At 50.6% G+C, this 25755-nt stretch overlaps 1 protein-coding gene across 5 annotated transcripts in view; it reads left to right on the top strand.

Moving 5' to 3' along the window:
* The first annotated feature begins 2705 nt into the window (after positions 1–2705).
* The window catches only part of CASKIN2 (CASK interacting protein 2), a 72533-nt gene continuing 49483 nt past the window's right edge, over positions 2706–25755 (top strand). For all 5 annotated transcript variants that reach the window (XM_084647206.1, XM_084647208.1, XM_084647207.1 and 2 more), the window contains exons 1-2: positions 2706–3077; positions 6710–7475. In XM_084647206.1, coding sequence (XP_084503332.1) covers positions 7379–7475 — 97 coding nt within the window. In that variant the 5' untranslated portion in view covers positions 2706–3077; positions 6710–7378. The remainder of the gene's footprint in view (positions 3078–6709; positions 7476–25755) is intronic.

The following is a 25755-nucleotide window of genomic DNA, read 5'->3' as shown; positions in this document are numbered from 1 at the left end:
GGATATTTAGCTTTGAGAGGGAATCTTGTGTTGGGTTTTTCTTTATTGATGATCATCCTTCTTGGAACCTGTACTGTGGATGCTGTGAAAATAAATCAGACATCCCGATGCTTTGTCTGTCATGCTACAAAGCGCCTACGCTGGAGTCTGGTGTTCTGGGACACAAACAGTTCTTACTAAATGATCAAGAGGGAGAAATATTAGTTTTCCAAGGGTTAAAAAGCTGTGGGTTTACTGATAGGTAGCAGGACTCTACAGTCTTCTAATCCCAGCCCTGACACAACAGTTGCTGAGTGCCTTCAGGCAAGTAACTTAAGCCAAAATTTTCAAATTTAGTTACATAAAGTAAAGAACCTAAATACGTGGCTTAATGTTCAAAGTTGTCATTGGGAATTGTTGTGGCTCGGTATAGCTGAAAATCAGGCCAAGTGCTTAATTGGCACCCTAGTTTAGAAATGTTGGCCTTGACTCCTGTGTCTTAGAACTTGTCTTCACACAAAAGTTGTACCACTTTAGCCATACCATTATAATTAAAATGGCACAACCCTCTTCGTGGGGAGACAGTTATTCCAGTGCAAAGGTGCTTATATCAGTGTAGCTTATTCCTGTGTGGGAATGGAAGTAAACTGTACTAGTATAAGGTGCCATTAGGCTGGTATGACTGCATCCATGCGAGGGATTGTATCAGTGATAGAAAATCACATCCCTGAAGGAAATAGTGACATTGGTACAAAAACTGTGTAGACCAGCCCTTAGTTTCCCATCTACAAAGTGGGCTTATCTGCTTCCCAGGGTGTTGTGAAGCTTAATTAAGATCCTTAAAAGGACAAAGGTATTACATAAGTTTGGGGGATTAGTATAAATGTCAATGCGCTTTACAAGCGCTGACAAAAATCACATAATGAATAACAAGACCTTTAACTTCATGTTGCTTTCTAGCAAGATTACTTATAGCGCCACACTTCAAAATAGCAGCTGTAAAATGTTGACATTTCTAATCAAATGTGCATAATCTTTTTCTTTAGCCAGAATTGAAAAGACAGGGTGTATTTTAGAACTCCAGCTCTTCCTTCTCAGCCAGCCCTGCCATTTTCCTCATTATTCATGTTGCTCAATAAACTATGGCTTGGTATAATTTCTTAGGGGCTGATCTGGAGAAGTGCCGAGTACTTATGACTCCCACAGAAGCCAACAGGAGCTTTGGGTTGGGCCCTTCATGAATTAAGCCAATGTATGGGTTTTTAGTCTGATTAGCTGTTGATAATCCAGTGGTATTGTGCAGTGAAAGCTGTCCAGCTTTATTAGGGAAGGAGAAAGCATCACATGTACTGTGACAAAGTTCCTGCTCTACCTCGGTGGGTCTTGCGCTTATTGGTGCATTTGCTCACCTTAGAGCTTCATGGCAGCCCTCAGCTTGGCCGTTTTTCTGAACCCACAGTCCAGGTCAACTCCTCCTGTGTCTGACCAGGAGTTGGGAGGGTTTGGGGGGAACCCGGGCCCGCCCCCTACTCTAGGTTCCAGCCCAGGGCCCTGTGGAATGCAGCTGTCTAGAGTGCCTCCTGGAACAGCTGTGTGACAGCTACAACTCCCTCAGCTACTTCCCCATGGCCTCCTCCCAACACCTTCTTTATCCTCACCACAGGACCCTCCTGCTGGTGTCTGATAATGCTTGCACACCTCAGTCCATGTTCTCACTCCCAGCTCCTCACACGCACACCACAAACTGAAGTGAGCTCCTTTTTAAAACCCAGGTGCCCTGATTAGCCTTCCTTAATTGATTCTAGCAGCTTCTTGATAGGCTGATTAGAACACCTGCAGCCAATCTTAATTATCTCCAGAAGATTCCTGATTGTTCTGAAACCTTCCCTTTTACCTTACCCAGGGAAAAGGGACCTGCGTAGACTGGGGCTAACATATCTGTCTTCTATTACTCTCCTAGAGCCATCTGGCCCGACCCTGTCACAGTACACAGAGAGATGGCTCCAGGGGTGATTACAGATTTTGAAATGCACCCAGGACCCTAGACTTGTAAACACCCAAAAGCAGTAAAACAATTGCTTCAGCACACGTCTGGCACCCAACAAATCTAAACCAGTAATGAGCCGCTCCAGCAAACCCCCTGGTAAAGAATCCAGCGCTGGGAGGGAGGCGCAGGAACTCCTCATAACTGAGCTCTCACGGGGGCTGCCGACCAGCAGGGACTAAAGTGACGCTGGCAGTGTTTTAAAGCATTTAAAGTGAATCTCAGAACTGAGTTGCAAGGGAAGAGAGGAACCAGTTTGTTGTGAAGCTCTTCCCACCCCCAGCCCTGTAGTTCTCCCTGCTCCCATAGATAACCCATCCACCCTGTGCTCCCTGCAGCTGGAAGGGACTGGCACAGGGTAGTAATTAGGGGTTGGGACGCCTCTCTCGACCTTCCACCAGGCTCCAGCTGGGGAGCAGGCTCCGGTCCCAGGGCTTGCACACTTGGGCACTTGCTCCCTGTTGCAGTTACACTAAAGTCTCAGGTACCACTCTCCACACGCCCCTTCTCTTCCCCAAATCTGGAACCGCATCACCCTGACTGACAGCAGCCCTGGCCCTGCCCAGCTCCTGCAGCCCCCTTTGCTTTTCCAATCAGGAGAGACGGACCGGAGGTTGGGAGGGATTTCCTGCAGGGAGACGGACCGAGCGGGCAGGGGGAGGTGGCTTGGGGGAGAGAGACTTTTCAGAGTTCCTAGGCGCCCTGTGAAACTGACTAGACGGGTCAATTTCAGCAGCAGGGTCGGCGGTGCCCGTGGGAATCCCCAGCCGGCCAGGCAGGGCTCTGAGGACGAAAGGGGATATTGTTGCAGCAGCTCTGCTTTGCAGTTCCAGCGCCTGGAGACTTGATCTCCTCCCTCTTTCCCCCAGAGTCCGGGACTGTAAGAGATCAAAGGCATTTTTGTGTGGAAGTGGAGATCTGCTCTGGGCTTTCATTACACCAACTCTGCGGGGTGAGGTTGGGGAGAACGCTCCCCAGCCAGGGACAGACGTGGCTGAGAAGGAATCGGATTTGCAGCTGTGCCTGTTGGAAACGCAGGGGAGTTCCTGAGGAGGTGAGTTATGGAGAAGAAAGAGCGGGGGGCGGGAATTGGTGCGGGTTGTTTGCTGCCCGCAGAGAATGACTTCCCCTTATTCCCCTTGCTGGGTCTCTTGTGCCTGTGCCGTAGCTTTCACATTCTTTTAATAGGCTCCGCTCCGCTCGGGTCCCGTTCAGCGTTTTGATCTGAAAATATTTGTTTAAAGAAGTTCAAAGATCCCCTTTGTCAGGGCTGCCTAGTAACCTTCTTCTGCCCCAGGTTAAGTTTTTCCTGACTCTTTTTTATAGTTTTAGTCTCTTAAGAGAAGTGCTCCAGGTTGCCTTTTTTTCTCTCTCTCTTTCATTGAGTGTGTGTCCCCCCCCTCCCCCGCCTCCTTCCTTTATAATCCCCCCCATTTGGCTTTTGTTGCAACTTACTCCTTGTGTGGTCTTGGGCAAGTGCCTTGAACATCCCAGCCTCAACGTCCCCATTTGTGATATGGGGGAGGGGGTGGTGATTAAGTATATTTGTGGTTTTTGTGGGCGGGACTAGATCTTCCTAGGTCTGTATAGTGCTTGGTAGAGGAGATGCCTCAACAGTGTTTACTGTTATGATGGTAGGGTGTTTCCATCATCCTTACCTTTGCAACTGGGGGTGTGGATAACTTCCCCAGACTGCCTTTTAGGGTTGGGGTTTTTTTGTTTGTTTGTTTTTAAATTGCTGTTCAGCATCTCTACTCCTCCCCTTCCATAATTCTACCATTTCCCCCCCACTCTGAGTTGTTTGATGAAGGAATATTTCAGATTCCTGGGTTCTCCAGGTGAATTCCTGGGTTGAAAGATTAGCTTTCTCAGGTAGGGGGAGGGTTGTTTGCTATCACTATATACAGCAAGTCACATTCCAGTCTATTGCCAATAAACACCAACAGGGAGCGGAGGGAGAAATGCTTCTAGCTCAGGACTGCATCTGATACTGCTGCACTCTTGTGAAGCTTGAGAGGTGCAGATTGTTAACCCTTGGTTACACAGAGTTCCTGGGGCCTATTATGGCAGAGTCTTGGATGAGTAGCTGGCATTCAGATATGAGCCTGCTTCCTAGTGTAGATTGACTTAAAAAAAATGTTAGTATAAAAAAGTCAAGTGCCAGTGGGTTTGGATGATATCAAAGTAAAGTTGGGTAAGATGTGCTGAAGCAGAATGAAAACCAAACAGCTTTAAGCTGGTGCAGTAACTGAGGTTCCAGGAGATGTTCTATTAACCCAATTCACGTTTGCTTATGGCAAGGAGCAATGAGGATGGACACAAGCATTAGACTTTAAGCCAACTGGCCGCAACTTGATTATAACATGAGGATATACCCCTAAAGCAGCCTGACCTGACAGCAGTGAAGTGCGGAAGTGACCGCCAACCAGAGTTGTGATGCACATCACATCGCAACCCGCTTGTGATGTGAAAGTTCAGAACAACCTAGCTGCCCAGGGCCTAATCGGCCAGCATAAACCCAAGGCCTGCAATCACATGTAGGCTACTGCATGGGAAAATCCCAAGCCTTACCATGTGAGTCTGGGCATCCCTGCAAATCCTTCCCCCACAAGGAAGGCTGTCATTGCCTGGCGGGTGCCACTGTGCCGCCCAGAGGTGTGTCTACCCTCTCAGCTCCATCCTGCAGTCACGCACTGGTGTGTGTCCCTTATCAGGCAATGATCTTAGCTTTATGGGTTTGCACTCTTCCTTTTGCAATATTTTTCCAAGAGTCAGGCTTGGTGCTAATGTGTGAGGGTGCAGGAGGCTAGATGTGTCTCTCCCCTGACCTACTTTTCATCGCCATTTGTTAGCCTAGGTGGTTATAACATCATATGAACTTTCATATAATTTTTACAGTTGATTTTAGAATCGGGCTAGATTTATAGTCCCAGTTATTACAACAGAACCCAACATTATAAACAGCCAAGGATGCTTCTCGGGAGCTTTAAGAAAGGGAGGTCTAGGAGAATCCAGGGCTCAAGTGACTGGTAACAGAAAGTGGAGCCTTGTAGCACTAGTTTGCTGGTTCTAATTTGGTGCTAATGAAGAATTGTAGCTATCTGACAGCAGTTTGGCAGTTTGTGTCAATCTTTCATATTTTCTCTCTCTTGCACACACTCCTTCTCCCAAGATTTCATGACCGGGTGAAGAGAAGCTGCCAGATGCATGGCTGAAACATGGGAGAAGTCTAGAAATGTACAGAATGCAATTGAAAAAACTTCATGTTAGGATAAATCTAAATTTAGAGATTGGGAGTGGGGAGGCTTTTGGTGGGTAGGAACATGTGTGGTGGGGCCCCCATCCTGTAACACTGGGGGGAAACCTCAGTTTCTGAAAGGATGCCCTATGCACTGAGATGGAGACACGGTCCACCAGCAGGGAATTGGCTTGCTAGGGGCTGAATTAAATTTTGATTCTCCTCTGTCCTCTGAGTACAGTCACTCTGCCAGCTTGTGCTCAGCTCATTGCCTGAGAATGCTTGTGTGCTAATAACCTTCTTAATGGGTATCTTTTAAATCCCAATGCACTGGAGCTTCCCATTTAATTCTGAGGGCAGTATCTGTGTTTGCAAGGCGTAAGGAGAGAGGAAATGTTCAGCAAGGCCAAGGCGGCCTGACTAGGAGTAACAGGCTGAAATGCGGTGCTCTTAAATGTCCAGGGAAAGGGCTGGAAGCTCATCATTGGGATTCTTTAAAACTGCTAGGAGAAAAAGTAGCCGTAGTGAATATAGATTACAGTCCTGTCCTGTCCTGTCCTGGCTGGTGGAGTGACTCTCAGTGAGGCACTCTGATACCATCGTGATAGCCATATCATATCTAGATAGACATTGAAGTCCATCACACTCCAAGAGGGTTGTTATACTTTGCAGTTCCATCACACCTTTTATCTGAGGGTACTAATTACAGCTCCCCTGAGAGAGGGGATTCTTATAGCCACATAGAGATGTGTACACCGAGGCAGAGAGGTTAGCTGACTTGCCCAAGGTCATGCATCGAAACGGTTACAAAACCAAGAGAAGAACCCAAGGGAGTCCAGGTTCCCTGCCCCTGGCTCCAGCCCCTAGACCGTGCGCCCACAGTAGTCTATCCCCCCCACGGCCAGGGCTCTGCTGGGGTCGGGGAGGAGGCACAGCACTCAAGTAGTGGTTGGGTAAACATTCTGCCTGCTTGTGTCCTATGCAGGCAGAACACTTCTAGGGCGCCGGGGAGAGTGCACAACCTGGAGGCTCGTGATCCACCTTTCGAAAGGGTGTAGTGTGCACAGACAATTGCTGGTGTGCAAGGAGGGGCAAGGCTGTGCCCACGCTCTTGCTTCTCCCACTGCTGGCCCTATTCTCTCCTGCATGCACGTGTGGCAGGACAGGGCACTCATGACCTTCCCAGAGCATCCATGCTGGGGGTCCAATCTGACCTCTTGTTTCTTTTGCCCACAGCACCTATTGTTAGAATGTCTCCAATACAGGGCCTCTCCCCCTCCGCTCCTGCAGCCCTTTTAACACGAGGACAGTCTGACTTCTGCCGGTACTAAATATAGTCAAACTATTTGTTCTTCGGCGTGGCCACAGAAGCAGTCGCAGTGGACTGTTTTAATGATGCTGATAAGTAAATAGCCTTTGAAACCTGACCCTGTTGTTGCTGTTCACAGGTACTGGGAGCACCAGGACAACCTCTCCTCTAGGGCTCTGTGACCAAGGTTCTGAACGCCGCCAGCGCAGGGGGTCTGCAGAGTGGCTGGCAGAGACGGCACCAAGAGGAATGCCAGTATGAGGGGGATAACAGAGAGAGAGAGGATCTATAACTTCCAGATGGAAAGGAGCACATAATCCCTTTGGGAAGAATTAGGGAATCATCAGCGCAGCTCAGCCTGGCGCGAAGGAAGCAAAACATGACCCCTTGAGCTCTGAGAGCTTTACACAGGTTCGGTTAAGAGGCCAGACTCTTCTCAAAGCAGACTCTCCCGGCCCGCTCCTCCAAACTGCCTGGCTTTGTCTTGTGGGGCCCTGTTGCTGTTGGGAGTCAGTCCCCAAGCATGGAACTATTTTTTGTTTAAGTGATTGCATGTTCTTTAACCAGACTGCATCCCCATCTCCATCAAAAGGAAAATGACTCCTAGCTGCATTTATCGCTATTAACGGAGAGATCTTTTTATAAAGGCTTTTTTTATGTCCCGTGGGATTTTAAAATATTTTTCTTGCTGGGCTTTTCCTCCATTTGAGAGCATTTTGAGGAGTTGCTACGTGCACGCCCATGGCTTTATGAACCAGAGGGATCTGAGGACCTCTTCCTTTCACTCCCCTACCACTCCGACCTGTCCATGATGGGGCGAGAGCAGGAGCTGATCCAGGCTGTGAAAAATGGGGATGTACCTGGTGTGCAGAAACTGGTGGCCAAGGTCAAAGCATCCAAGAGCAGTGAGTACCTTTGCCTCTTAATGCAGCAGCAGGGAGCTGAAAGAACATGGGCATTGCTGCTTGCTCCATCTCTTGTCAGTTGCTGTGAGTTCTACTCCTAGGGCCTTGGTGTGAGAGTCCTTGGGAACAGGGCATGTGAAGCCTGGCACTCGTGCACTGGAGTGGAGACTACTCTGCAGTCAGGGGCTGGGGGTGTGAATCCAGATCTCGCTGATAATGTAAAAGATGATGCTTCTAGTAGCCTCTGTGTGGAAACCCTGAAATGTGGGGGACAGATGGGGGGGAAGGGTGGCAGAAAGTCACCAAAGGAAAGTGAGCAGCACAGCTCCTATGGGGCATGCTGGCGCAGAGAGTCCTTCAGTCATTGCCACTTACTTCTGGTCAGATTTATCTTGTGAAAAATTACCATCCAAACCAGTCAACTGGAACCAATTGTCAGGCCTTGAATTTGAGATTCTTTAAGTCTGGTAATGTTTAACCCTTCAGTAGTGCCCGTCTCTTTCCTGTATACTCTTAAAGGTCAGCTGCAGAACTGAAGTAGGAATGAATTTAAGGCCGGTTCTGTGTGCTTGTACTGACCAGGCTGTGATAAAGGGGGAGACCCATGTCACTGCAGCAAAGAAACTCATGGGGACTGGTTATGTGCGTGCATTGTTGGCCTGTTGAATGGGTGCCCAGAGGGCCCCCCAAGCAGCATTCAAGGGCTGAAAAGGTCCTAGATGAAATATGGAGGTGGCAGGGGAAGGAGAGAGCTGGGTTACTGTGTATAATGGAGACAAAGGAAAGCAGGATCACTGGGATGGGGAGAGAATTACACAACCCTATGGAGCACAGCCCTCCTTATGGGGAAAAGACATTGAACTACACCCAGGAGAAGGCAGGAGGTATTGGTAGGAAACACCATGGTTAGAGTTGTGGATGGTACATTGTGCAGTCACGTCCCGATCATGCACTGATTCTCCTAAAGATCAGGATACAAGAGATTGTGTCCTCAGTGGATGAGTTCCTGGTTAGGAGCAGGGAAGAAGCCCCTGTAAGTTTTGGCCCCAGTGACCTACGGGGAGGGAGACAGACTGGGAGTTCCTAGGGTTTGAGGACCTAGAGAAATAAACAAAAGACCAGGGCATCACTAGGACCTTGTCAGCAGCCCATGTCCCAGACACCCCCATGCAGGATAGTGATTGGAATGAAATGGAGGTGGGTGGGAGGGTCTGAACTTTATCCTAAAGCTGGGGCCCCAGGGACAAAAGTTAAGATCTGAATGTCTCAAAAGTGCGGGGTGTCCAGCTCCAGAATCTTGGTTCAGCTCCTTCATTCTTGGGGTTCTTCCTGGAGTAGGTGGGATATGTGAGACGGGTGACACCCAGCGCATATAGACACCAGAGTGTTGGCTAAGAAGAAGGAAGACGGAGCTATATTCCCCATATGAATGTGGGAATCAACAGAAGACAGCAGAAGGGAAGTGGGGGAGGTTTAGATTGGATATTAGGAAAAACTTTTTCACTAAGAGGGTGGTGAAACACTGGAATGCGTTACCTAGGGAGGTGGTAGAATCTCCTTCCTTAGAGGTTTTTAAGGTCAGGCTTGACAAAGCCCTGGCTGGGATGATTTAACTGGGAATTGGTCCTGTTTCGAGCAGGGGGTTGGACTAGATGACCTTCTGGGGTCCCTTCCAACCCTGATATTCTATGATTCTATGGGAGGAAAGGTGAACTAACTGGACTAATCAGTTGAGTGGATAAGGAAGCCATTAGGATGAAGAAGTAAAACAGGGTAGTCTAAAGCATGTGAGATAACTGAGCCACTGGGGAACAATTGGAGACTCTGTATGTGTCTGTTTGCAGGGAAGTTCTGAATACACATTCTAGATTCTCCTTTGACTCTAATGGTCTTGGTTGGTGGGGAGACAAGGGTGAAGTACCATATGCTGGATCTACAAAGCCATCCTGCTAAAATGCTCTTTAAGGCTAATGTTAAAAGACTACCCTTTCTTCAACCAGAAGGGATATGGATTTAAGGTGGACTCTGGGCCCAGCTGGTGGGGGGGAAGAAAGTGAATGTCGGGAGAGTGGGTCCTGGTCCAATTCCCCAGAGACAGGTGTTCACAGCATAAAAACTACCACATTTAATAGTGCTCTTGGCAGAGAAGCTAAGGGCTGAATGGGCAAGTGGTAGCCAGCAAACCTTTCACCCTGGGAGGTGTCCATCCAGGGCAGGGTTGTGGTGCAGCATAGGGGAAGCTTGCCCTCCTGCGGCCTGTGCCGTGCGTGTGCTATGGATACAGGCATCCTGTTGCCAGGTCTGTCAGTCTGGCACATCTCATGAGAGCAAAAGAATTCACGTGAAAGCTCATAGGAGGAGAAAAGTGTGTGTGTGGAGGGTGAGGGGGAATAACTGAGACTGACTTGGAGAGACGAGGAGCAGCTCAGGGCTGTGTGTTCAGTGCTGGAAAAGTTAGTGAGGCTGGGGATTATAAAAACAAGGTGGGGATAAACTGCTAGGTCAGACACTACAAAGCGCTGAGCGGGAGGAGGTAGGGGTTAACCTCTGAAAATCCACAGGGCTGGGGTTACGGAAACAAAACAACGCTCCCTAGACGGCTGCACCAAATGCAGATTGGAAAGAACTTTTCCAGTCAGTACAAGGAACTAGCCCGGCCGATTGGGAACATCATGCACAGGTCTGCTCACCTGCTTATCGCAAGGCCAGGTGGCACGGGAAAACCCCAATGATGCAGATTTGTCAGAGTGCGGAGAGATACTTAGCTCTCAGGAGGAGGAGGAAATAAGAATCTACAGCGTTCTGAGAGAGGCTAGTGATGCCTACAAGGGAGACCAGGAGCTGTTGTTAAGGAAGGGCTGAGAATAAGGACAACCCCAGTGTCTATCTCTAGATTAAATACTAAGGAAGAAAGGAGTGAAGCCGGAACTGGCACAGCTGGTGTGCTTGGCTTGAAAGGGGAGCCTGATGAGGTGTAACATGCAATGAGGTGAGAATGCCCCCATGCTAGGAGGAGAAGGAGCAAGGCTGGCCTCCTCCCCTCCATCCTAGGACCTTAATCACCTGATGACTCTATCTCAATCAAATGCAATTGGAGAGCATTCTCTATTGCCTTGCTCTGGCTTTGTCCCCTCCTTGCTCCCCACAGGGGCTGAACCCCCAGCCAGAGATGGGGTCAGTCTATTACATGGCGGCAGGATAGGTCTGACGTTTCCCCTGCTGCATGAGGCTCTGTCCCTCCACCAGAGGAGCCTTCTACTCCCAATCCCTTATGATTCATTCTCTTGCTCGCTTGCTCTCTTTTTGTTAAGATGCTGGGTGAGCAGAATGTTAGCTGCCTTTGTTGCTCATTAAAGCGCCTTTCCATATGACAGGCCGAGACGCTGATTTTTAAAATCCCTCTAAGAGTCCTTCTGCTGTCTCAGTGGATTCGGCGCCGCATCGCTGTGATTAGCCCTCGGGGATCTCCTGGGCCTAAAAAAAGTCGCTGCACGTAACCGAGAATCAAGCCGCCAGTCCCGGCAGCGGGAAGTTCAGGGACACATAGTTAAATATTCAACGTGCATATTCTTAGGCGGTGCATGGGGTGGAAAATGTTGGTGCACAAATGGGTCAGAGCACCTATTATTTCAAAGCCCGGGAGCACATGATGATTTCTTCTTTTTTTGGTGGGTGAGAGCACATTAATCCTGCAGCTCTGTGGGGCTGGGGGACATCAGTATGATACTGTAAGGCAGAGGGTGTGGGGGATGCCCATTGTTGTAGATACCTCTGCAAGCGGGGAGGGGTTCTCTCAAACCATATACATCCAGGGAGGGCTTGGGCCATTCCCCGTGGACCCTACTGCTGTTGGGGTTGTCACCTGGAGCAGTGGTAGAAGTTTTAATTTCCTTCTCTCGCCTCCCCTTCAGTGTCTGAGCACTGCAGAGTTTAATTGAAATTGTTAAACGACCCGTCACGGCTTTGGCCTTTTCTCCTTAGTGATCAATCACTTTCCTGGCTGGACGCGCTCGTTAACAATGAGCCAGTTGGCTGGGCAGGGATGAGCGTGGTAGCCCTGGAGTTAAAAAAAAAAGAAAAAAAAAAAAGGGGGATTGGGGAGGGGGGTGTCACAAGATTAGATTCCTGGGGGAGGAGACCAGCAGAACAATTGGGTCTGTGGCCATTGTCCCTTGGAAAGGGGAAAGTCTCTCAAGCTGTGCCAGCCCTTATGAGGGGAAGACAGAGTTTAATTCAGCTGAGCCTCAAGAGCAGGCTCCTGGATGGAATTTACCAGGGGGATTTGCTTGCTAGTCGTTCATCCTGAAGAATCGCAAAATGTCTTCAAAGTTTGCATGCTCACAGCTTTGCTGAAATTTAGCCATTTCTGGGGTGAAGGCAGTCAACTAGTTTCTCCTCTACTTGCATGGAGGACGAGAAACTTTTGACAAGCACTCTAGGATAAATCCATACTCTCGGGGAAAGAGCTTTAATATCCATGCAGAGCAGGCAGAGTCTAAGAAAATGGGTATTTCCTGCTTCCAAGTTCCCAGGAGGTCTGTGAGGTTCATTTAATTCATGTGTGTAAAGTGCCTTGAGATCCTCGGATGGAAGAGGCTCCAGTTGGGCAAAACAGTATTAACTTGGAAGGATAAAGAGCTACATCAACCCTGTTAGGCTTTGAACCTGATTCTGTGCAGTCTAGATATTTTCAACCTGACACTGATCTTAGCCATCCACAAAGTGTCTAGAGTGGCTTTCTGAGCTCCCAGACATTGTATGTATCAAGTGTCCCTAGTTAGAAGGCATGATAACCTGCTAAATACAGGTATTTGCCATTGTTCTAGTCCAGAGGTTCTCAAACCTTTCTATCATGTAGATTCTGTTCTAGTAGAGTACTAGTAAGCTCTCTCTGTTTTGTGTTTGTACAGCACCCAGTGCACTGGGCTCCTGGTCCATGACTGGGGCTCCTCCGGTAATACAAATAATTCATAATGAGCTTGTCCAGTGGTCTCCTCCCCTTCCAGTGGCCACTTCCTCTTCCACTGTCTCATCAGATCCCTGTGGTAACCACAGCAGTCCCTTATGTGGAGTAGTAATGTTAGACATGTATTTTTAGCAGCTTTTAACGTGATGCAGTAGCTGGAAACAAACAGGCAAGCTAGCACCATGTGAACAGCGAACTCTGCACAGACCTCACTTTGGGAACTGCTTTGCTAGTCTGTCCCTCCAGAATTTCTCAATGGGCTGAGAGTTCCTGGCTCGCTCCTCCCCTGCCTGCTTTCCAGCTGTGGAGCGTTGGCAGGGGTGCAGTGCGGGGCTTACCCCTCTGGCCACTGTGGCCACCATTCTCTTTCTGCCATTGACAGAATAGCACTGGTAATGCCCCCTGTGCCTTATACGGAATACAAGAGCATTACCTGTCCCACAAGCCATCTCGTCCAGTCTCGATTTCCTGATAGTGGTCAGCACTAGTTGCTTCAGAGGATGGTTTAAGAGCCCTGCAGTAGGCAGATGTGGGGTAAACTGACCCTGCAACTGGCTCCCTCCTAATCCTTAGTAGTTAGTTTGCCTTAAGCTCTGAAGCATGAGGCTTAATATCTCTTCCAGAATTAGTGAACTTTAACTATTGTAACTCTGGATGTTCTTGTTATCCATATAAATATCCAGTCTCTCTTTGAATCTTGCTGATTGCGTTTGCCTCAGTGACATCCTGTGGTAGAGATCCACAGTTTGTATCGTGTGGGGAAAAAAGTATTTATTTTTGCTGTTTTTGAATTTGTCATCTTTTAATCTTGTTAGCTGGCCTTTTGTTCTTGTGTTGTGAGATGGTGAGAACAGATCTACCTTCTTGATCATGTGCTATTTTATAGACTTTTTTTGTGTCCCCTCTTCACCTTTCTAAGTGAAGGAATTTCATTCTCTTCAATCTCTCTTCATGTAAGAGTTTCTCTAGGTCCCTAGTCCTTCTCATTGCCCATCTCGGATCCCCCTGTAATGCCATATTCTTTTTGAGATGGCATGACCCGTAAGGCACATGTTATTTCAGAAGAGGCCACACCATTAGTTTGTGTGTCCCTGTTTAAAAGCTGGTCCTCTCCTAGATGGTGTGTGCTGCCTCATGTGCCCCATGAGCTGGAACAGCCAATTATCTGCTTCCACTTTGGATTGCAGCTCCATTCATTGCTCCATCAGCCCCATGTGGGAACTCATTCTCTTTCTGTGTGTGGAGGAAGGATGGAAATCATCAGAGTCTATTGCTGCTAAAGCAGCAGAGTCCATAAGCCTGGGCCAAGCCATTCTTTCCTGTGCAGATCCTCTGCCTATGTCAGGTAACAAAGCAAGAAGTTGCATCTTCCACCATGGCTTTCTGTTAAATCTGAATCACCCAGGCCATTAGGCAGCCAGGGCAGGATTATTTTCTGTTACGTTATGCTTGGTTTATGTTTCCTCTAGTCTAGTTTTAAAACCCCGAGGCAGCCTAGTTTCTATTCCTTGTTCGCCACTGACTCAGTGCGTCACCTTGGGCAAGTTCCTTCACATTCCTAGGCTTCAAGGGTGAGCACCTGACTCTCCTTAGTAAAGTGCCAAGAGAGCTACAGAAGGAAAGTGTCCTAGAAGTGCTAAGTATTAAGTGACAGAGATTCCAGTGCTTCTCTTGAGCGTCTATTTAACAGTCTTCTAAAGCATGTGGCAGTATTACATGGATCGCTGTAAAAACTTCTTGATGTGGGTGAGAAGGAGAGAAATGGACTTAAAGGTTTCTGTATTTACATCGCCCTACTCCTAAACCACTGCTTGGAATAGATTTCAGAGTAGCAGCTGTGTTAGTCTGTATTCGCAAAAGAAAAGGCGTACTTGTGGCACCTTAGAGACTAACCAATTTATTTCAGCATAAGCTTTCGTGAGCTACAGCTCACTTCATCGGATGCAAATCAGATGGAATAGAGTAAACTGTAAGGGGGGGGAGACTAATGGGTGTTTAAAATTATTTAGTCCTCCTCTTCCTCACCCCCGGCCCTCTATCCCATGGAGGAGGTCTCTTCCAATGCTTGCCTAGTCGTGTGCCAGCCGTTAAGGTCGCTTGGCATTCTCTGTGTTGGGACCTCTGGAATGCCAGCTGCTTCTCCCGGTGGGCAGGGTCCTGCTGACAGAAGGAATGCGTTCCTCACGCCTACTGCATGCTTCCACTTGAGCTGAGAGTTCAGCTATTTGAGCTGGGAACAATTTTTATCCCTCGTTTCCAATCTCTTTACGGTTGGTGGGGGGTGGGGAAGAGAGCAGGAGCAGAGTCTGCAAAAGGAATCAACTTACTGTGAATATACGGTGTCTGTTCAAAGCCAGCCTCTAAAGTTTGTTGTGCTTGGAAAAGGGCCATCCCTGTCCTTGGCTAGTCATGCCCTGGCTGGGCTGCTTTGATGGGCCGAATGTTAGCAAAGCTGTGGCTGCACTTGCTAGCACAATCAGAGAAGCCTGAAGCAAATAGGGAGATAAGGGGCCTGCGGGAACAAGGGATAGCGCTCCCTTCCTGGGAATTGCCCAGCTCCATGGGGGAAGGGGGCTGGGGTTGGGAATTGCTGCTGTCCCTGTGAAGCCACCAACATGTCTGTCTGATCTTCCGGATGGGTGGCAGGGGAGAGCAGTCCTCGTGGTGTACAAGGTTCAGGGGCAGTCTCTGCCCTTTGTAGAGGCAGCTGGAGTTAAGCTTGGTGGGGGGAGGGGGAGGTTGTCAGCCCTTACGCAGGTTTCCCCTTGAGTTAGTGTAAGAATTCAGCTGCCAGCCACAGAGGGCAGGCGAGGGGCAGCCGCTCGCATTTTGCTTGACCTCTCGTGAGAGGCCCCAAAGCGCCTCACTGAATGGGCAGGGCTGCCCCTTGGCACCAGGCCAGCTCTGCCTGTAGCTCTGCGGGAGGAGGAGCGTGTTGCTAGCAGGTTCACACTGACTGCAGCAAGGCCTTTTGGCAGCTGAGGCCCCATTTAGGTCCTGTATGAACTCCCGAGAAGCAGCCAGCACTCTCCTCTTCCTGGGTGAGAGACAGGCTCCCTTCCACAACCTGCTGAACAGGGAGATGCTTTAAGAAATGGGCCAGTGGCCTGGGTGAAAATCCAGCACCCTATTGACTCTATGGGGCAGCCCTGAGTCAGACCTCTGTGCTCACATGAGCGTAGGCTGGCACTGCTGTGTTTAGGGGAGGATGACTTTACCCCGCATCACTTTGCAGTGCCCTGCATCACCTCCCCCCAAACACTCTCTAATGAGTGTTTTTCTGGGTACCTCTGACAGGCAGGTCTTGGCATTGCTGCCATTGAATGGTTGCCCCTCATAGGTGTGTATTGGAAGTGCAGTCTCTGGGTTTGCACCCTGAATGAAAGCTGGGCAGAGCCACCCATGGTTTCTCTCCCCCCTATCTGGACACAGTGAGTCCCATCGCTTGGCTTCCCTTTCCCGGCAGCGCTTTACAATACCAAAAAGTTCCTGCAGATAGAAGATGAAGCTCTAGTTCCGGCGCTGCTCCCAGAGGGTTTGGCTGTCCTTATTCCTTATTATAGCAGGGTATGTTCTTAACACATCGCAAGGCAGAGCTGGGCCACGCTGTACTCGGGGAAGGAATCTTCTGGAGAGCCATGTGTGTGCGTGTGCTGGTGGCCGAGTCCAGAGTGTGCCTGCCCTGGCACAAGGAGGCTCTTGGAGCTGGATTCTGTGCTTAAGGCAGGGAAGAGATTGTGGGCTTCATTCCGGGCACTACCTCCTGTCCCTTTAAGAGCTGCATTCACACTAGCCTGGTGCAAGCCCATTGGTCTCCCTGAGTGCCTGCACCAACAGGAGGCAGGGCTCTTGCAGCTGGTGGAAACTACCCTGGTGGTGGGTATTTCCCATGCAGCAAGTGCAAGGTCTGCTGCTTTGGGGCTAACTGGAAAATCGGTCTCCTGCTCATGTTTGACTGTTAAACTCCCCATCTCATGAATACAGGGTCCCAGGTATGGATGCAGTACCGTGCAGCTGACTGATGGGGGTCTTCCTAATTCGGGCATCTCTAAGTGCCTCCCAGTGGCACTGCCCCGGCCATAGGCTAAGCTAAACAAAAACATCCTGCCCCCTTTTCCCCAGGAGCCATATGAGAGATGACTTGAGCAAACACCTCTGTAAAGAGGGCAGGTCCCCAGAGGGCTGTATTTGAGGAGATAGCAAAGACATGGGCAAATCCTAAATGCCTTCCCGTGACTCCTCAGTTCGCTGGCAGGCTAAGAGATCCCTGCCACTCTGTTCCGGAGGGCTCTGGAGCAGCAGTTGGGATGTGCAGATGACAAGGATGATACTGATCAGGCTGCCAGCTGAAGGAATGCTGCACAGGTGTGCAGCCTGCAGTCTCTAAAGAGTTAACTGCACTATGGGGCCTGGCATAAGGACGCTTTTCTGCTGCACCCACTGTGTGACCCATAGGAGGGCTCACTACGCAGCTGTGGGAGCAACAGGAGAAGAGGGAACTTGCTAAGCCAGAAGCCTCCTGTTCTGTCAAGCTTTACCTGGGGGGTTCCCCACCTCATCCACACCAGGCTGGGTCAGGGCACTGGGGCTGCGGACGAGGAACTGTTGTGTTTCCTCTAAAACAGTGACGCAGAAGCCGAGAATACCCTTTCTCTCTTGCACACACCTGGCCTGCCATGGCAGGGGCAGCTTGGGATCCGGGTGTACAGATCTTGCCGGTTCCAGTGACTGGCAACATCCCAGCTGTCAGAACAGCAGCAGCCTTTGGCCTAAAGCTTCACTGCCCGCGAAAGTAATTCCTTGGCTGAAGCCTGTCTCCTGGGTGGCCCCATGACAGCCTGGAATTTGCTCTGAAGAGAGAGAGAGACACACAATTGCCAGGCTGCAGGGTGGGCAGCGTCTGAGTCTCCAGTGGGCTCCAGGTGGCTGGGGCCGAACGGACGGCGCCACAGACGCCGGGCTGGCAGCGTGGTGCCAAGACCTGGGAGCTTGGCTGCTGCCCCGTCCCTAGGGCCCTAGTGCTTTGTGCTCTTACCAAACAGATGGGATGGTGTTTGCATTACAAAGCAGCGGGGGAGGGGCTGTCCCTAGCATCTAGTAGTGGGGCCCATGCATGCAGATGGACTCCCTTCACCGCAGCCTCCCTGAGGAGTCCCAGCTCCCTGGCATGTGCACGATGCTGCTGCCCCCAGTCGTGCCCAGGTACGAGGAAGCCTGGCCACCTCACGCCCCACCCCAGCCTCAGACAGCTGCGCTGGCTCCCTATTGGTCCAGGGTGGGGATCGAACCCTTCCATAGGGGGTGCACCAGCTGACCTCACCGAGCTCCTTTTCTTCCACCTCCCTCTGCTCACCGAGCCCTGGCCTCTTCTCTGTCCCCGCTGTAGGTGTGAGAGCCTTCTCCTCTGCCACAGTCCCCATCTAGAACAGCGTTCATGCACCTGTTCCCCCTTGCTGACCCTTAATTTCTCAGTACATCCCTCTCCTCTCCATTGCTGTGTGGCCCTTAATTCCTCTGCTCCTCTTTCAGCTGCCTTTTAACAGTGTGGGGTTGAGCTCTCCGCAGAGCGGGCCTTGAGGGATACAATTTGGGGGGAGGGCTGAAAGGTGCTAGGTCAAACGAAGCTCTGCTGGTCTTGGCACCACTTCCACCGCAGGTGTTCCAGCTGGGCCAGGCAGCCTGGCCTGCTCTGTTTGGGGGTTTCTGTGGGGAGCCACTGAGTGCCCCTCGCTCCTGGGGGCTGCACACTGAGCTCACCTCCCATTTACCTTTGGTGGCAGCTGTAGCCGCTCAGCACCGCTTCAGCTCCCGGGGATCTAACACTGAGCATCCTTAACTCAAAACACACACAATTAGAGGTTACACTTGAGAAATGGGCCCTAGGGGACTTGCCTAAGGATACCCCGTGAGCCTGTGTCGGAGCTGTGAGTGGAACCCAGGCCTGCTGACTCGGGCCAGTATTTCTCCCCTCCCATGCTGGGGGGCCGGGATGAGCGGCACTTTTCTTAAGAGGTCATCATCCTCCCCAACGCCCCTCTCACTCCATCTCATCTCTCTCTCCTCTGGAATTTTATTTGCATCTCCAGTAATATACAGGGAGCAGCATGGGACCTCCATGGCCTAATAACTGCCAACAAGGGGCATGGCAAGGCTCAGCCAAAGACCACAGGAGTGGGGATGATGGGCAGCTGTCGTGTGCAAAGTCTGACCCTTACTCGGATTAGGGGGAGGAGGCATAGTGCTGCTGGAAGCCTGAAGTATGGAGGAGCGTTAATGCTGTGGAGCACTGCCCGGCCACCAGATATAATGGCAGCTCCCAGAGATCAGTGGTCGAGGTATGGATAACTGGGGGTCGTGTAGTGGGCTGTGTGAATGTAACCCACACGCCTTCTGGGTGTGGTGTTCTGTCCCATCTAGTGGCGCCAAGACCACTTAGAGAGAGAGAAAAAACGAACAAGTCTGCTCTACAGGCTTAGCTAACAGCCAGTTGGCTTTTAGCTCATGCAGTAGAGACTCATGCACTAAGCTCCGGAGGCCCCAGGTTCGATCCTGCCTGCTGACAACCAGGGTCTGTTGGCGTTACACAGATACTAAACTATCTGTCCCAAACTTTACTGTGGTGTAAAGACCATTTTGTCCCATGAGGTCCTGGGCACCAACTTTAGGCATTTTCCGTGGGATTGGTGTTGTCTAGAGCATCATCTGGGCTCAAAGATAGTGTACGTTCTATTGCCTGTTACATCCCCTAGTGGGGCAGGGTGGGCCAGATTCTGCTGTCAGTTACACTGGTGTAACTCCCAACATTTCACATCAGAATCTGGCCCATTCCCTTGCCCTGGCAGAGGGGATGGACATAATGCTCTAATGGGTCTTTTCTAACTCTGGCTCCTATGATCTTTGCATAGGGGAATGGAAATGGGGTGATAGCAGTCACTCCATGCTCATTGCACCTGAGTTTCCATCATAAGCCTTATTTTTCTGCCCTCCTCAAATCCACCAGAAAAGGTTTATTGGCATCGCAGCTGGTGGGTTGGATTTGGGGTCAGGGTAGAATTTCTGAAGTGAGTCAGACACAGACTCAGAAGCATGACTCTGCTTGAAAAATGCATCTTTGACTCTGTCCTTCTGGGTTCCTAACGTCCTTGAAAGGTAATGTCTGCCCAAAGCACTCATCTGTATCTGCAGCCTTAACTCCACCTTAACGAAGGTTTGCGTGTGTGGAAATAAATATTATTGCCATTGCAGTCTCTCAAGACTGCTTCAGCTCAGACCGTGAGGCGGCTTCCACCCTTGGTTTCTCTCCTCTACTTAGATTGTTACATGCTCTGCATCCTGTTCTCCTCTGGGCTCACTATGCTGCTTCGGGACCTAAAAGTCAAGTCCAGGTAACTGCAGCTGAGAGGTCAACTAAAGCCGTGGCATCTGCTATGGCTTCTCTGGGTCTCTCACCTCCTTGCCAGGGTGCTGCCTGGTTGGCTGCTGCCCTCTGCTTACTGGGGGAAAAGATGCCACCTGACGGTCAAGAGCTGAATTAATTTTTCTTCCCTTTCCCTTGGATTCCTGACCATTGTCCAAGTTTGAAAATCTCTAGCACTGCACCAGAAATGCTATCTAGGGCGCACCCACAGTGGCATCAGCCTCATGCTCTGTTGTGCCAGAGACTCCTGCCTTCCAGTTTTCTGTTTGCTCCCCCTCCCCACCCCCACTTTCTCCAACAGCTCAGTGGGGTCTGCCAAAGGCACCAGCTCACATGCTCCGTGGGCCTGATCCGAATTCCATAGACCAGTGGAAAGGCTCCCGCTGCCTGCAGCAGGCTTTGGAGCGGGCTCTTGAAGAGTCTGACTGGCAGAAGGATAGGGAGAGTTGGAGAAACTTGTCCTTGGGAAGGTTGGGGGAGCAGGAGGTCTTGCATTCTTGCACTGCCCCACCTTCACGCTCTTAAGTGCTAGAGCTACATGCTCTGCTTGTCCCTATGTGATGCCCTAGGAGGTGTTTTGAGGCCCAAGACAGCAGGATTCTTTGCTGCCTCCCTTCACCCCTCCTTGCCCTCTGTGCTGCTGAGAGGGTCTTAGGGGAGGGGAGATCTCCTCTCTTGCATCAGGTTCAATTTTATTATTGAATTCCAGTGTCGATTGATGGAACCTCCTGTAGAAGATGGTTTCCATCTGGAACAGAATCTCTGGAACGTGCAATGCTGGGTCTCCAGCCACACTCTGGAAAGGCCTGGGAAGAGTTAATGCATCGAGTTACTTTATATGTTCATTTCCATGCTGTGTTTTGTTTTAAAAGAACCCAGCCTGCCTTGGCATGGTGCCAGCCCTGGAGCTGCTGGTGGCAAAATGCAGCATAAATGTGTGAAAGTAGAAAAGAGAAGAAACCACTGTCCCCTACTCTTCAAGGGGATCCTGGCTGGGGGAAGCAGGGACTGTACCTCAAAAGTGCAGGAGACGCATGCCTTCTCACCCTCAAGTCACCCACATCACTTTCCAGCTGGGAGGCAAGGACCCACTTGGAGCTGGGGTTCTAATGCAGCATGGGCCTCACCTGAGTCTCTAGGCTTTCCAGCAAGTTGCAGGTCTGGAGATGACTGGCACCTCCCAGCTCGAAGCAATCTAATCTCCTGGCAGAAGGTTTGAGTCTATTGCCCCGATTCAGGGATTACCAGAAGGATGAGCAATGGTACAGCTCACGTGTCAGGCAGGGGTGAGTGTGCAAGGAGCTGTTTGCAGCCAGGGATAAAGGCTAGAGCTGCGAAGAGGCGCTGGAAAGATAAAAGAGCAAGATGTTCTCCTTGGAATGCTCTCCCTGGGTGTGGAGCAGGTTCGAGGATCCCGCAGGCACCAAAAGACATTGGGCGTGAGCTAAAGCATGTTCCTTAAAGCCCTGCCGGGGTCGCTGCCTCACAACATGGGAGTGTTAAGCCATCCTGTGCAGCCTGTGTATCTTACAAGCTGGTTCTGAGCCTGAGCTCCGACCCCACTGTCCCAACAGGGTCCTCCAGCTGTGCTATAAAGCTTGAACGTCCCTTCTCTGGATGGGCTTTGTCCTGAGGAGCAGTGGCAGCAGCTGCGGAGCAGGTGATCAAACAAATATGGACTGGCGTGTCAGGCCCAGGGCAGCAGAGCACTGTCTGGGGTGTGAAAATTCCCGTGGTTTTGTAATGCTGCCCTTTGCATTTGCCTGTGGGTGCTGCAAACTCACAGAAGTTGCATAATGGTTTTTGGCTTCTACGTCTGCCTTCAAAACAAATCCATAAGCTCACCATATAAATGTCAGTGTGATCTAGTGAGGAGCTGCCTGTGTATGTGTGTGAAGGCAGGCTGGCCTAAAATGACTTCCGAATTCCCTAACCATTTACCATGCGGCTCCCCTGTGCTGTCCCCACTCAAACCCTCTGTCCAGGCCTTTGTTCCCCAGCTACTTTTCTCTCTTCATGCCACATCTGTTAGCTCACCAGTGCCGCAGTCCCCACCAGTCTCTCTCTTTTATTTCAGCCTGTGCATCTAGGACCGTTTGCAGCCCCTCACATGTGTCTTATTCCCCAGTCTTTTGGCTTCTGTGCTGCATCTCCAAGCTTCCCACCCCACCCGCCGGTAACACTATTCTGAGTCATCTGCTCTGCAGAATAACGTGTGTGAGACATGCCCACCGCTGAAGGAAATTATTTTAATGTTGGGAGTGTCTCGCTGTCCTAGGGACAGAAATAAACTGAGGGTGCAATTTGTCTGGCTAGCAATGTGCATGCTCAAATTCTTCCAGTACAGTCCCATGGGCTGAGAGGTGGCCATGTGACCTAAAGCTTGTGCACTTCTGCCCTCAAAAATGGTCCAGAGTTCTTGCATTGGCTAATCATTGCCTAAGAGGGCAAGCTTGAGCCCTGTGACCTAAGGATACTCAGCACAGGGTAAGGCTCGTGCCACAGCAATTAGGGCAAAGAGATCTTGTAGTTAAGGCAATGAAACTTATTCCATGCCTAGCTCCTCTCTACGATCATTTGTCTGGGGCACCCATTTTCTTAGCAGACGTTGATCCTGCTGTGAAAGGGTTAAGTGGATTCTGCGGCTTAACTGGAGCAGGTGGCTTGTCCATCCTACCTGGATATAAGGGAGGTGGGAGTGAGTCTGAGGAGACATCTGGGGCATGGTGTGATTAGCCCTCGGGGAGGAACCCTGCGCCTAGGTATACCCAACCCTGAGGAGAAAGTGTGAACTGAACTTTAATGCTGCTGTTAATTTCTTTGTTAATAAATCCAAGCCGCAGGAAGGGGGTAAGGTTTGGGGTTGTGCTTTTTTGTTTTGTTTGTTACGGTGTGGGGACTTCATTTTAGGGCCAGTTGGGAAAGGCGCCTGCTCCCAGATTGGCTATGGAAATGCACTACCAAACTAAACCCTCAGATCTAGATGCTTTGGGTGAATTTTGGATCTGGATCAAAAGTCAGGAGCATCTCTAGTTTTGTCTGTGCTAGCCCCTTTCCAGCAAGCCATGCTTAACCTCTGGTCTTGCCAGAAAAGCTCTACCACTGAGAGCACAGTGTAAATGGGACCTTAGGGCTTGGCTGGGGTACATATGCAGCCATACTGAGGGATCTGGTTACAATGGCAGTGTCCCCTGGTATGGTTAAATCTTGCATCTTGCAGTGTAGATGATACCTGAGACACACCTGCAAGCTGTGCTGAAGCCTAGACGGTGCTACAGCCCTTGATACTGTAGGCAGCCCCTCTATTACCTCCTTCGCTATGCTCCTTTGCGCACAGCCCTGATTTTTAAAGCTCCCTTGCCCAGCTGACCCAGAGTCACTGATGCATACATAGGTCTGGCCCAGTTGCTGGGAAAGGTTTGCCACTGATTGCTGTCCATTTGGCAAGGGGTAGGATTTCAGAGACAAATGCGGAACAGGCTGCCCCCTGGGGCTGATTCCTCACCCCCAGCGTCCTTATTCGCATGCAGTGGGATGTTTACCATGCTAGCATTAACCTGCCATCTCCAAAGCTCCATTCAGGAACTGGAGGCAGGATGTGGGGAGGCACCAGTACCCATCTGCACATGTTCATGCGTGTGTACAGTGACATGCTTCTTTGAGTTTGCTCTCCGCCCTAGGAAGGGAACATGCCATTTCCTTGTGCACTGCCGGTTCTCTGAGCTAATGCTCTATTTCTCCCTAATAACCTCATAACTCTGTCTCCCAGCATCTGTTTCCATGTCTATATTTAGCAGCACTTGCTGGATCACACATGGAGGGGTGTCTTGGAGGTGCCTTTTTGTTCTCTTTCCTGTTCCCTTCACCCCCAGTCTGGAACCTGGGCAGGGAAGTTTCTGGATTCCCACCTCCCTGCCCACATGTTATGTCTGTGCTCCTTCCTGGCTTGATCACAAACCAAGCCCCTCTTGCCTTTCTAGCAGCGCTGGCCTGAAGCCCTGAAACTACAGGGCTAAATCAGAGCCTGGTTTCCTTGTCTCCATTGCGTGTTCCCTTAGGTGAACGTTGACTGTCTCCTGCTAGATGGGAGGCGTCACCGTGTCCCTGTAGTGGGGGAAAGGGCCTTTGCTGGTGATCAAGAGAGGGAGCTCTGCCTCCAATCATTTTCCTTGTTACGCTGAGAGCAGGCAGGTGCCTCTGCATGTGCAAGTCGCACATGCTCTTTTCCAGCCTGGGATTGCTGTGACTTTCAGGGCTTGTGCCCTTCAACTCCCTCTTTCTAGAGGGGCCGGTGCAGATCCCAAAAGAGCCTGCTGGCCAGGGGGCTAGAGAATCTGAAGGCACCCTTCCCCAGTGGGTTGTCTCACTGAGGGTGGGTGCACTCAGCTGCTTATGCCAGAGCAGCCAGGCTGAAGGTCGCTTGTACACTGGACAGCCGTGATTCTGGAGGGAGGGGAGTGAAATGGGCCTAATGAAAGTTGACCCACCTCTGTTGTTTGTCCTCCCCCCTGCCCCCCCCATTCTCTCTCCACTGTCCCACCCCAGCTGGCGGGAGAGAATTCTACAATTTGTTCCACTCACTAGTCAGCGGGCAGATTTTTCTATGCTAAGCTCCTGCCCTCTCCACTGCTCGGGCTTGCCGGGGCCATTTTCAACAAGCACCTTCGCTGCTCCTTTAATGAGTAAACAGATCAGGTTCCTGGCAGGGGCTCCAGGGGGTTGGCAGGCCTCAGCTTGAGTCCCAGCACTGCTTAGCTGGTCTGGAATGGGCCAGAGCAAAGGATCAGCATGTGGTCCAGCCTCCTACTACCCACCCCTTTGTGTCTGTAACTGAATGGGGGGAATACAGCCCCCGTAAGAGGGAGCTCAGCACAGGGTTCTGGAAACTGTCTCCATGCAGGTTTCAGAGTAGCAGCCGTGTTAGTCTGTATTCGTAAAAATACAGTCTGTCTCCACGCAGAGATGGTCGGCCTTTCCCATTGGGACAAGGAGTGGTATAGTGATGAAACCAGGGGCCTAGGTTCTATTCCTGACCCTGCTACTGACTCACTCGGTGCCCTTGGATAAGCCACTTCACCCCCTCGGTGCATCTGCTTCTCCTGCGACTCAATGGATCGTGCTGATGCAGCTCTGTCAGACCCTTGGAGGAAAGGGTCTGTCCAAGGGCAGGGTCTGATTTGTGCTGGAGGTTGGAAGAGGCAGATGCAGTTTACTTAATGGATTTCCCTGGAGGCCGTTACCCCTCCTGCAGCACTGGGATTCAGGGGATAAATGACCATCTTGGGCCTGAGGAAGGGCAGGGCACCACTGCCTTTGCTCACTGTAAGCCAGTAAGCCCCAAGCCTGGGAGCCCTGGCCTTTCTCCAGTTTGGGCTGAACTTGGAAGCTTTACCCCGGGCCAGGAAGAACCCTCTGGTAAGTGTGGTGCTGTTGTGGTATGGTAGTGTAAGGGTGGGAAGGAGGACCCAAGGCAAGGTACAGGCACCTTAGGGGATAGGTGCTGGGTGGCAGCATGTTACCAGCTGCTTGCTGGGAGCAGAGGCTGAGTCCTAGCTGCCTGACAGCTTCTGGCAGATAGAGAAGGAATGATGCATTGCTTTTGGCAAAGGCAGGATTTGTCTTTATCTTTGGTGCCAGTCTGGCCATCCTACTGTGCCCCAGTCCTGATTTCATGTGCCCACCTGGCTCTGTCTCCCTAACACATCTGGCATCTCCTTGTAGTGGCTTTTTCTTTCTCCTTCACACTGGTTGAGATCTGGGGGGTTGTTTTAAGGAGATTCCTGCTTCCTCTTTCCATCTGAACATAAGAACAGACCTACTGGGTCAGACCAATGGTCCATCTAGCCCACTATCCTGTCTTCCAACAGTGGCCTGTGCCAGATGCTTCAGAGGGAATG

This window comes from Lepidochelys olivacea, assembly GCF_965140295.1.
Source record: "Lepidochelys olivacea isolate rLepOli2 genome assembly, chromosome: 14".
Lineage (NCBI taxonomy): Eukaryota > Metazoa > Chordata > Testudines > Cheloniidae > Lepidochelys > Lepidochelys olivacea.
The sequence above is the reverse complement of the archived record's forward strand: the minus strand, read 5'-3'. Positions and strand labels throughout refer to the sequence as shown.